General features: G+C 35.6%; 1 protein-coding gene across 10 annotated transcripts; it reads left to right on the top strand.

The window, feature by feature from the left end:
* Nucleotides 1–696: 696 nt before the first annotated feature.
* Nucleotides 697–12,211, top strand: LOC132274346 (F-box/kelch-repeat protein At3g06240-like). 10 transcript variants are annotated; one of them, XR_009470408.1, is made up of 6 exons: nucleotides 697–840; nucleotides 6,634–6,922; nucleotides 7,534–7,587; nucleotides 7,743–7,813; nucleotides 10,641–10,790; nucleotides 11,707–12,211. XR_009470408.1 is itself a non-coding variant. In XM_059775604.1 (2 exons), the coding sequence occupies exons 1-2, from the start codon at nucleotides 830–832 to the stop codon at nucleotides 2,355–2,357; spliced, it is 1,236 nt and encodes a 411-aa protein (XP_059631587.1). In that variant the 5' UTR covers nucleotides 697–829; the 3' UTR covers nucleotides 2,358–2,475. The 10 variants fall into 10 exon arrangements, 1 of the variants encoding a protein (XP_059631587.1); XR_009470406.1 differs by lacking the exon at nucleotides 6,634–6,922; XR_009470404.1 differs by lacking the exon at nucleotides 6,634–6,922 and having other exon boundaries at nucleotides 7,534–7,622.
* Nucleotides 12,212–12,514: the final 303 nt, after the last annotated feature.

Genomic DNA, 12,514 nt, shown 5'->3' with positions numbered 1-12,514 from the left:
CATGAAGGGAATATTTTCCTGCCATTTTTTTTTTTTTTTTTTTTTTTAAAATGATTGTGGATTTGTATAGAAATTCCTAACCATCAGATGCTATCATAATTCCCTTCACATTGCGTCTTTGACACCATTATTCAAATTTCTTGTATCGGTCGATATGGCGAATCATAATTTCTCATTATCAAAACTATATCCAAAATTATTTCAAAATTAGAAAATTTTTAGTAATAAATTAATCATTTAAAAAAATAATAGTTATAATTTTTTTTTTTTTTTTTTTCATAAATTGATACTAATAAAAAAAATCAAGTTAAATGATATAATTAAAATTTAGATAAAAGAAAAGATAATAAAAATAAGAGTTAAAATCATAGAACCTTTATTAATTTTAAATTTAAATTATAAAATTCCAACTTGTTTAAAAAAACCATTTCACTTTAAAAATTGATCACATTATCTTAATATCCGTATCTAACCATTAATCAGACTATGAAATGTCAAATTTAACCTTACAATTTAATGTTAAATTAAAAATTAAAAATTATTTTTAAAAATTATAAAAATACCCATTAAATTACAAAAATTATGTTTCAGAGGGAGTGAATAAGAAATTTAAAGGGTATTTTTGTAATTTAAAAATAATAATTTTTAGTTTTTAATTTAGTATATAAATATATACTAAAAAAAACATCTCCCAAACCCTAATATGCAACCTTCCCTAGTACCTTCTCCCCTCTCTCACAATACCTTCTCTCTGACGGCGAAGATCGAGGATGGCCAATGATGTTAAAGTCGGAGTCGGAGTCGACGGCGTTATTGGTTCTCGTCATCGATGATGATCTGGTACTTCCTCCACCTTTCCCTTTGTAATATGTATGTGTGAATTTATTTTTTCCCCCTAATTGACAGTAAGTGTGTACGCGCGATCTTCTGCATTGATAGATAGCTTCCTATCTAAGAATTTCTATTTCAATCGAACCCAAATTTTTTTTTTTAATTTGGGGCTTTGGTTCGGAGAAAAAATTTATGCATTAGAGCCAGAGAGATGATCATATTAAGAAATTTCTACTCCTATTCCTACTCGGATCCGAATAGTATAAGGTCGGTCCTGTATATTTAATCTTTTCTGAAGCAGTACGGTGAAGATTGAAGTAATTGGCATACTATTATTTACGATGAGGATAAAGAGAAGAAGTTGCTTGCCAAATAGTAGATCGAGAAGAAACCGAGCCAGAGCCATGGTGGGGTTGAAGAATAAGAAGAAGAAGAAGGCAGAGATCATTGCAAATCATAAAGAAGAAGAAGCCATGCCTTTGCCTTTCCTTCCCGAGCATCCTGTTGTCCAAATACTCTCGAAACTGCCTGTCAAGTTTCTGTTGCAATTCAAGTGCGTGTCGAAACCATGGCGCTCTTTGATCTCCGATCCATGCTTCATCAAAACCCACCTCAGTCAGTCAGTCACAAAGTCCGTACTCATAGCCACGTCCCACCCTCCATACCGTCTCTACACCATAAGCTTCGGATCAGCCAGTAATGACATTGTGGAAGCAAAGGTTGAATTTTTATTTCAGAACATTAAGCCTCATCCCAGGTGTGAAATTATTGGCTCCTGCAATGGGTTGATAGCCATGGGCGTAGAATCCGATGATATTTACCATAAAGGAAATTATGGGGTTTCCATATATGTATTCAATCTTTCAACGAGGGAGTCCAAGGAAATACCCGATTGCGATTCCCCTGGTGGCCTAATTGGATTTGGGTATGACCAGTGCTCTGATGATTACAAACTGGTGAGCGCACGCAGCGATAGCATCTATGTATATTCACTGAGAATTGGTTCTTGGAGAAAAGTTCACGACTTTCCGGACCACTTTCATGTTGTACCTTATGGGACACAGCTGAATGGAGCCCTTCATTGGCTTCGTTTCAGAATGAACAACAATTTAGACATGACATTAGAGATTGCTGCTTTGAGTTTGGCGGATGAGAAGCTGTGGAAGATTCCTTTGCCTACTTCCTTCACCAAGTTCCAACTAAGGACATGCCACATGGGGGTGTTTGAAGGATGCCTTTGTGTACTATCTGGTTGTGGTGATGCAATTTGGGTTATGAAGGAATATGGGGTGAAGCAATCTTGGACTAAACTTGATATCAAAGTCCCCTTTTCACATAAATTGGAGCCATTGGGTTTGTTGAGGAATGATGAAGCTCTGCTGTTGATAGACTACACTAAATTAGTTTTATACAACAAAAGAGAGGGAACATGCAAGGATCTTGTCATACACGGCATTGAAAAAGAAGAGGAAATTCATGCAACCATCCATGTAGATAGTTTGCTTTCACCCTTCATGAAAATGTGATAGAGGGTAGAAAAAAGTAAAGCCAAACAAAAGTGTTACTTTGATATATATGCCAGATGAACTTTTTTTTTTTCACCCATTATGGCATTATAATGATTCATGTTGCATTGTCTCTAAACTTTTGAACTGCCTTGTTTTGATACATTGATTTTTCTTTCGTCCTTCTTTTAACATAGCAGTACATATAGAAAGGAATCAGAGATCCAGCGGCCACTTTCCTGTAGATAAATATTCTCTAACAAGGGTAAAAAACAAAGGAGAGATTTGGCAACCCTATCTCAACCCTCTTTTAGGTTGAAAATAACCATGAAGAGTACCATTCACTAGAACAGAAAAGGACGGTGTAATGATCAGCTGAACAATTTTGAATCACTGATTGATATGTATAATCATGTCCCTAGAATTCTGCAAAATAGTAATAGCATTAATGTTCCTATGCTGTGTTTCTTTTTTGTGAAAGAACCTGGTGCACCTGTCGGCCTCTCTCACCCATAAATTATAGATTTCTGGGCTTAGAGAAGCTCTTCATTAGATATAGCCTGTTCCACTGTTCTTCTACAATCAGCTTTATTTTTATAATATTCTAAATTAATTTAAAATCACACAATTGTAGTCCAAAAACATTCACACCTTCTATAATTATCATTAAAAAACTTCCACTTTATGGGTGACATATTGTTTATTAAATTAAAATGACACAATTGTCATTCAAAAGCACTCACACCTTCTATAATTATCCTTAAAAACTCCACTTTGACAGGGAAATTATGTCATTTCATTTATTACTTGTCAAAAAACAAAAAAGTGTTATTCATTTGAAATGTAGGAGGAAAAACACTATGAAGTTGGAGTAAAAATATCCCATCCCATTTCTTTCTCATTTTCGGGCAATTAATCTTGCTAGGACACATACATAGCTTAACATTAATCTGCTTGATGTGCAGACAGAAACACTGTATAGTTACCATTACTTCAAATTCTGTAGCACTGCTAAATGGAAATTTGAAATTATTTCGGAATTCATGATTAGACCCAAAAATTCCTACTTATGAGCGTCTCAATGAGTAAGACCTGGGGGTGAATGATTTCTTTTGCGTATTTTTTATTTCAACTAAATTATGAACAAATAAGCAACCAAAATAAATATATAAGGTTTAAAAGTAAAAGAGATGACAGCAGAAATTTTTACTTAAAAAACCTCAACGAAGAACACCACGGAGATTGTCGTCTCAGGTGAACTGATCCCTATAAATCAGAAGTTTCAGTAACTTCAAAACAGTTCTTCACAATCCCTGATGCTCTATGTTCTCCGATTTACGCCAACAAACACCTCATGATGAGTTGCTTCTAGAGTGATCAATCGCCTTTCTCCTTCCCTAAGAAGCACGGACACGGCTAGACACGACACGGACACGGCGACATGGCAAATCCTAAAAAATTAGGACACGGACTCGGCAAATAATAATAAAAAAAAGTGCTTTGCCGGGTAAAAGAGAGAATGATAGAAAGAGGGTTAAGAAAGAGGAGAAACAAAGAAACATAAATATGCAAGAGTTTGAACCTTGGAACTAAATATAAGCATAAATATATGATTGTTTAATATAAAATTGTAAAACAATAACTTTTAAGTAATTAAATAATGACCATATTGTTAAAAACTATTAAACCACTCCTCATAGTTACACTTCAACCTAGCTTTCTTTCTAAAACTTTCTTAAAATCCCCAAGTGCCTTACTTATTAGGGTCGGGGCTGGGCGGGGAACAAATTGCCATCCCTAACTGTTTTGGATTGCATCGAACCAGTAGCCTCATGGACTGGTGCAAGAGTGCACTGCTTAATTTCGTACTTGGTCAATTTTCCAACTTTTGACACTTCAAGGAAGGATGTTGTTTCGATACGAGGAATAAATTGAGAGTTGTCTTGACATGATAAATGGTGCAGGGACTCTATTGAAGAGTGTTCATGGAGAAATGTTTAACATGACTTTAATAAGGATGCAGCACTTAGTCAGCTGGACTGGTTGTGGCAAGCCACATTGCAATTGACATTTGTAAAAGCTTTAGCTAACTGGGAATTATATGTATGGATTGGATTCTTTGACTAAGTTTACCCGGCATCAAATGAATTTGTGTGAAGAGGATGCTAGGAGTTGTGGATGCATTTAGTTTGCTGTTTAGGAGAAAGTCTTCATTCTGAATTTTGAGGGAATTCTGGAAGAAGAGTTCGAATATCTCCTTGGAAGCTTAAATTTTACGGCGACATGGCAAATCCTAAAAAATTAGGACACGGACTCGGCAAATAATAATAAAAAAAAGTGCTTTGCCGGGTAAAAGAGAGAATGATAGAAAGAGGGTTAAGAAAGAGGAGAAACAAAGAAACATAAATATGCAAGAGTTTGAACCTTGGAACTAAATATAAGCATAAATATATGATTGTTTAATATAAAATTGTAAAACAATAACTTTTAAGTAATTAAATAATGACCATATTGTTAAAAACTATTAAACCACTCCTCATAGTTACACTTCAACCTAGCTTTCTTTCTAAAACTTTCTTAAAATCCCCAAGTGCCTTACTTATTAGGGTCGGGGCTGGGCGGGGAACAAATTGCCATCCCTAACTGTTTTGGATTGCATCGAACCAGTAGCCTCATGGACTGGTGCAAGAGTGCACTGCTTAATTTCGTACTTGGTCAATTTTCCAACTTTTGACACTTCAAGGAAGGATGTTGTTTCGATACGAGGAATAAATTGAGAGTTGTCTTGACATGATAAATGGTGCAGGGACTCTATTGAAGAGTGTTCATGGAGAAATGTTTAACATGACTTTAATAAGGATGCAGCACTTAGTCAGCTGGACTGGTTGTGGCAAGCCACATTGCAATTGACATTTGTAAAAGCTTTAGCTAACTGGGAATTATATGTATGGATTGGATTCTTTGACTAAGTTTACCCGGCATCAAATGAATTTGTGTGAAGAGGATGCTAGGAGTTGTGGATGCATTTAGTTTGCTGTTTAGGAGAAAGTCTTCATTCTGAATTTTGAGGGAATTCTGGAAGAAGAGTTCGAATATCTCCTTGGAAGCTTAAATTTTACTGTGAAGTGATCATTAAATGTAACATGGGTTTTTGAGTGGTTGACTATCTAGTTAAAAATCGTTGGTTGCATATACTAGTATATAGAAAGATATTGCACCATACATCATTTTCAAATCCAGGATGTGCTGCACTTGAAGTCTGGTGTCCCATTTTCTCTTTGTTTAGAGTTGCTTCGGTAAAGCTGGAATAGTCTCTTATAAGGGTCAAGGGTGGTTGGTAAAGGTGTCTAGGCCTCATAACTGAAAGTTTGGAGAGCACTGCTCTACGCTAGATCCTCTGATGTATGTGGAAGGATCCTAATAAGATGATATTTCTAGATTCTTTACCACTGCCTTACACCTGAAAAATCTTTTTGTCCAAATTTGCACTTTTGGCTATTCACTGGAGTAAAGTGGAGATTACTGGTACTCTTTTGAACTAATCTCACACCTTTCTTTGCAATAACCAAATCACAGCTTGAAAATTAAGTCCAGGATCCGAAGTCAGCTGTCCTGTTTTTGGAGGGACCTTATTATCCTTTAATAGTTACTTATATAAGCTGAAGTTGCTTAGGGACCTATCTCTGAACTGTCTGATTTAATCGAAAGGGCCTATTTCTATGGTTTCTTGCAATTCTAAATTCTGAAAGGAGAAATGCTCTTTTTTCAAGGGGTCTTTGTTGCTTTAATGTTAGTTGGCATTGTTAAAGTGTCTTCTTTCAGATGGGTCTCAATTCTCACTGAAGTTAGAAGGCAAGATTCTCTTATTTCAAAATTTCAAAATTATTAGCAGCGAGTGTGGATTGCTCTGAAGCTGTCTCCTTACTTTTTACCTGGTACAAGTATTTCCTTCTTTTTTGGAGCATTGTGCTGCACAATATTACTAAATTGGCTTTTCAAGCATACTTTCATGTTCCCTCTTCATCAATGTGGTGGCTAATTATTTTAGACAACTCTTTTTTGGTATGCCACAAATATACTACTAATTTAACCTTTTTTATGAGGTTGATGAACTTCAAGTCTTATCACTTGTTTGTTTTAATTCATCAGTTTGAGTTTCCTATACAAATTCTTTTTTTGTTTCTTTCCATCGCCATTGGAACCTCGTAGATGCACCAAATTTGCTATGTTTGAGTATTATGACTGCTGATTTTTTTTCCCCACTACTTATGCAACCTCTTGTATTTGCCATTTTTAGGTATTGTTGGATTACCAATATCAACGTCCTTTAATGATGGTTCATTTGTATGTTTGGGCAATAGGTTGAAGCAAACATTTTCTTCCTTTGATGATTTATTGACAAATTCTGGCAAACCCGCACTGGTTGACTTCTACGCAACTTGGAAAGTCCCCCCCCACCCCCCTCTTCTTCTCTTTCCCTCCCTCCCTCTCTATCTTCTAGTCTTATTTAATTGTCACCCTCTCTTAGCTAAATAAATCACAAATGGGGCCATTTGATAACAACCCTGTGCAGGCAGAGATCCTAGGTGAGTGTTTCCTGGAGACATTATGGTCTGGTGATTATTACCTGAGCTCTTATTTGCAGGTGTAGTTCATTTCAATTCATGGCTCCTATTCTTAATGAAGTCTGTGCTTCAATGAAAGATATGATCCAGGTGGTGAAATTTGATACTGAGAAGTACCCAAGCATCGCTGATAAGTACAAAATAGAAACATTGACAACATTCATCATATTTAAGGATAGAGAATCCTATGATAACTTTGTTAGTACAATAATCTTATTTTTTGCCTCTGGAAATTCCAGCTTATCTGGACTTTCATTTTATATTGAAAGATGCATACTTTTAATTTAGCTTGCATTTTTTTTCGTTCTAGTAAAATCTATCGTGAAAATGTCTGCGATGGTCTATCAAGGTGTATTCCTTACTCTAGGAGTCTTTTTGAATTTAAGTTGTTGAAATGTCTCTTCTCGTTTTCTGCAAAGTTTACTGAACGGTAGACTGCTTCAGCAACATTATCCGACAGGGAAATTGACTTTCCAAGTTATTTTATTTTTCTCAAATTTATGATTTTTTGGTTTTTATTAATTTTAGTTTTGAGTTATAATTCTTAGTAATTTCTGCCTAAAAATTTTCAGGAGGGCACTTTGACTTCAGGCCATCTCATCGAACGGATTGAAACCTCACTAAAAGTTAAGCAGTAGCTAGAAAGCCTAGAAGTTTTCATGTTGAGTCTTTTTTTCTCTTATCAGCTAAGTTTTTTGCATTCACTTTTGAGAAGGTATATTTTGTTAAAGACCCTTGCAGCAGTTCTTTTTTATATTTACGTTTTTTGGTTTGTGCTCAGGATAGACTGGGAAATTGATAATCAAACAATTACAGTTGGAATACTGGAGCTCATAGAAGAGGATATGCAAGGTGATCATTTCATCATCTTTTGAGTCACTGATATTGTATTTATGGAATCATTGTCAAAATTCATTTATGCAATTATGGATTGATCAAATTAAATAAAATGATTACAGTTACCATTCTCCTCCATCTGACTTGTTTTAGAGTTGACCATGGTTGACTTTTCTCTCTTCTCTCTTTACCCTTTTTGACGTCGGAGTCTTTCACTCCGGCGTCTGTCGTTTTTTCTGGTTGTGCTTTCTGTCGTTGGATCTCTGGGTTGTTTGGCGGGGAATTGTGATATGCAAAGATCATATCTCAATGTGGCGACTCTACCACGCCTCAACTTCCATGGAGAAATGAAAAGCTGCTCCATCGGCAATGATATGGTTTTTAGGGTTGATCATCAAAGTATAACGGAACAAGAATCTGCCCTGCGATCATGTTTGGTTGGCCGTTTCGATCGTGACGTGGGGTGTATTGAAGGGATTGAGGCATGGGCGACGAAATCTTGGAAAGTATCGAGTGGGGTGAAAGTTTCTTCCCTACCCGACGACCTACTCCTGTTCAGGTTACCATCGGAGGCCGAGGCACTAAGGGTATTGGATGAAGGGAGGAAGAGATGGGGCGATGCTATTTTATCCATGGATGTTTGGTATTTCGCGGTGGGTTGTTCTGCAGTGAAAGATCGAGAAATACGAAGGGTGATGTTGTTTGGTTTGCCCCTCCATCTTTAGTGTCACAAGTTGTTTGAAGCAATTGGAGACTGATTGATCTGTAGAATAATGTCCTTCGAATTCTGCAAAACATTAATAGCACTAGCGTTCCTATGCTGTGTTTCTTTTTTATGTACGATCCTGGTGCACTTGTCATGCTCTCTCAGCCACAAAATTCTAGATTTCTGGGCTTAGAGAAGCTCTTCTTTAGATATAGCCTGCTTAATCTGAGCAACCTCCAACTCCTTTCTTGCCTTTGCTAGATTAATTTGAGATGTTGCCAAAATGATCTCTATTCCAACACTTGACAGCATCTTGCACATTACTCAGTGGCTTATGAAATCTCTATGTAATGGATTACCTGTCACCAACATATGCCAGGCATTGGCCACTATCTTTAGGTTCTGGGAAGCAGACGTCATAGTAATCCCATGATCTGATAATATGGGAAGCAGACGTTATAATAATCCCGTGATCTGATAATCTCTCAGTATGCGCAGAAGCCTGAGCATTGGGGATATTTAGCTAACCAGAGAATGTTGATAAAAACTCTATCGAGTCTAACATAAATTATTTTCTGAACGCCTTTCCTATTGCACCAAGTCCAGGGAATATTGATTTCTTAATGGAAACGCAAACAACCTATATTTTATATTTTCCAAGCAAAAACAAATTAAATTCCTAACCTATCACTGCCTGTAGTGAGAGGATATTGGGATCTCCATTTTTGTATATAATCATGAAGGGAATATTTTCCTGCCATTTTTTTTTAAAAAAAAAATGATTGTGGATTTGTATAGAAATTCCTAACCATTAGATGCTATCGTAATTCCCTTCACATTGAAAAAAAATGATTGTGGATTTGTATAGAAATTCCTAACCATTAGATGCTATCGTAATTCCCTTCACATTGCGTCTTTGACACCATTATCCACATTTCTTCTTTATTAGAAGTATGATATTGTGGTCGTTGTGAACCCTTCATTAGTACTCTCTTGTAGCCCAATATATAAGGGCGTTTAGGGCTTGGAGTGGGATATTGAGAGACACTAGAAATTGCAGAAAAGAGAGTGAGCTAGAGTTTTGGGACTGAAACTTGTAATCTCCAGATTTTCGCATAGTGAATTCATTCGCCAGATCTTCACCGTGGATGTAAGCTTTTGCCAAACCACGCTAAATCTGTGTGTTCTTTGTGTGGGGTGTGTTTTCTTTCCATTGTGTTACTTGTTTGTTGGTTGGGTTCGTTGCGGTGGTTGTAACAAGAAGCATGCTCCCTCCCTTTTTCTATTGCATTTTCAAAGTTCCGAACAATGTTTTCCTCCTAGAGGATTGTTGTTGCAAGGGGTTCTTGTCCCAAATCGGATCCGGATGGGGAAGTGATTGGGTATATATGGGCTGGGTGTGAGCACCACTTAATAGCTTAAGCTTTTGGGTCAGAAAGAAGCACCCAGCGAGTTTCAATTGTCCTCATGATTGGTTGTTTCCTCAATGTTCAGCTGTGGTGGTTCTATTTTACTCTACCTTCAAATTGGTGAACCTTTATTTATTTATTTTTATTCAAAATGGGTCCCGGCCGAGCACTACCAGTAAACTCTTGAAAATAGGTAATTGTGGATGCTGAGATGTGTATATAAATTTCTGGTGTGCAAAGTTATATAATTATCTTTTAATGAAATTGCAGTTATCTCTTCTAAATATAGTGTGAAATTATGGGAAATGCCGAAATGATGTATTAATGCATACATTTGTTAGCATTGTAAAATTACTGACCTGTTTATCTATCATTAACCAGAAGGTATATTTATCAAATATTCAGGTGCACCATGGATGTGCTGGAACCACAGCCACAGGACTAAGGGCTGGGATAATATTCTTGTTAATAAATTTTCATTTTATTGCTTGTGAAAATATAACATCCAGATATTACAATATGTTTAACATATGTCTTTTTAAAGTTTTCATAACTAATTATTTAAATTCTAAGAATGTAATTATTTGACAATGAGAGATGACAATCAACTTAATTGGCACTTTCTGAAACTGAGATTTGATCCTTTATGAGAACTGAAATTTTCTTTTTATATGAAATGTTTAATGGTGGAGTTCACCTTATATGATGTGCACATCATGAAATGCAGTGTCCAACAACCATAGTGCCACTCTCTGGAGATCAGTTCTTCTGGGGTGAGAGAATTTTTCAGAAAGGACTGGGACACTCTCCAATCCCTATATCTCAGCGCAGCATTGAAAGCCTATCGGATGCCATAAGATTTATGCTCGAGCCAGAGGTAAATAAAACTCGTATTTGTTCACTTTTCGTTTTAAAGCAGATCAGATGTTTAATAGATTAGACCTGTCATTGTTTTCCTCTTCAAATATAAAGTGCAAGTTTAAGGCATTACAAAAATATCATTTAAAGGAATAATTACTTAACTTTACATCAGTTATTTATAAATTTATCATTCTGATAGTGTTTATGGCTGTAGTTGCACCTTTGATGTCTCACCAACAAAAAGTAATGTTTTTAGACAATTTCAGAATCAGCAGAGGCTAGGCAGCAAGTGGGAACCTCACCTAATATCAGTGCCAGTGATGCTCAGGAGGATTAAGAAGAGATGAACATAATTATTTTCTAATTACTTTTATTACATGATCTGTGCTTGACTGCTATACTTGAAAGTAATGATTTTGTTTATTTGATTTGATGAACACGATTGTTATTAAAGTTAATTTTACCCTTTTCTATTGTTAGGGGTTTGATAAATTGAGTTTGTGTGATGAGTGAATGTAGATCTAGAAGTTAGAACAAACAAATACTCCACAGAGTAGCAATATTTTCTTCTCATGGAGTGGTTTCTCATTATCATGGCTAAATACATAATTTGAACAAACTTGGGGGCAATTAGTGAAGATAAACCTGAGTTTGGAATGTTGGATCTATCAAATGCTAATTGTTTCTGCAAGGAAAATGTTGACTTGCGAAGGAAAAACAAAGAAAATTTATAGATTGGCTGGTTTCGCTTATTCTATCTGCTATAGTTTTTTGTTTTCATTTGTTTTATGTTCTAAACCTTCATGTGATGGCTGCTGTGTCCACTATGTCCATCCTGCTTACCATAGCTCTCTCTTGCTTGAAATGAGATATCACAAGTTTTCTGTACTTATTTTTCACAAAATAGTGCTTGATGGAACTTTGACTATCAGGTGAAACCTGTGTAATGGAAGTAGCGAAGTTGATAGAGAATGAAGATGGTTTTGCGGCTGCAGCTGATGCATTTCGCCGGCATTTGCCTCCAGAGCTATGATTACAAACTGAATCTTAAGAGGAAGATGATCATCCGTATCCTTTGCAGTGGCTATTTATTCAAATTGGGAAATTGTGTTCTCGTGGTTAGTAGGCTTTTAGTGGTAACCTGCTGTGTTGTATAGTTTTTTCTTTTCTTTTCTTTTCTTTTCTTTTTTTTTTCTTTTTTTTTTCAATTGTTTGCATATGTTCAATATTTCATTCATTTTATTCATGGCTTTTCTGTATGGTTTTAATAACAATAAAATACTTTACATAGTTTCCACGATCATAAAGCAGCTAGTGTAGGCTTCTTTTGTCTTCATTTCTCGGTCAAATGGGATCAATATTTGAGTGTATTAGACTTTTAAATTGTTATTGGTTATTATAATTCAATTCATGTTATTATAATTATATATTCTTGAATGTCTCAGAAGGATAGTGGTTGAATTTGATAAAAGGGTAATAGACGCCCACATTTCAATTGTTATGTTATGATTTTAAGGGTAATTTGGATATATTGTCTTTTGCTCTTTTTTCTTTACCATTATGATTTGTCCTTCCTTGCACAAATTGAAAACAAAGGGTTTTTGGAACAATAAGGAAGTAATTACACATTTTGCATATTACAAGAGAGATTTTTTACACTTAATCCTTATTTATATTGTAAGAATATAATTACATGAAAAATAAGAGTGAATTGGTGCTTTTGAAATCAAGATTTGATCC

This window comes from Cornus florida, unplaced genomic scaffold, assembly GCF_030987335.1.
Source record: "Cornus florida cultivar Cherokee Brave unplaced genomic scaffold, ASM3098733v1 CherokeeBrave_3.0.0_Hap2_Chr09, whole genome shotgun sequence".
Taxonomy (NCBI): domain Eukaryota; kingdom Viridiplantae; phylum Streptophyta; class Magnoliopsida; order Cornales; family Cornaceae; genus Cornus; species Cornus florida.
Note: the sequence above shows the minus strand (reverse complement) of the source record. Positions and strands in the feature narration are given on the sequence as shown.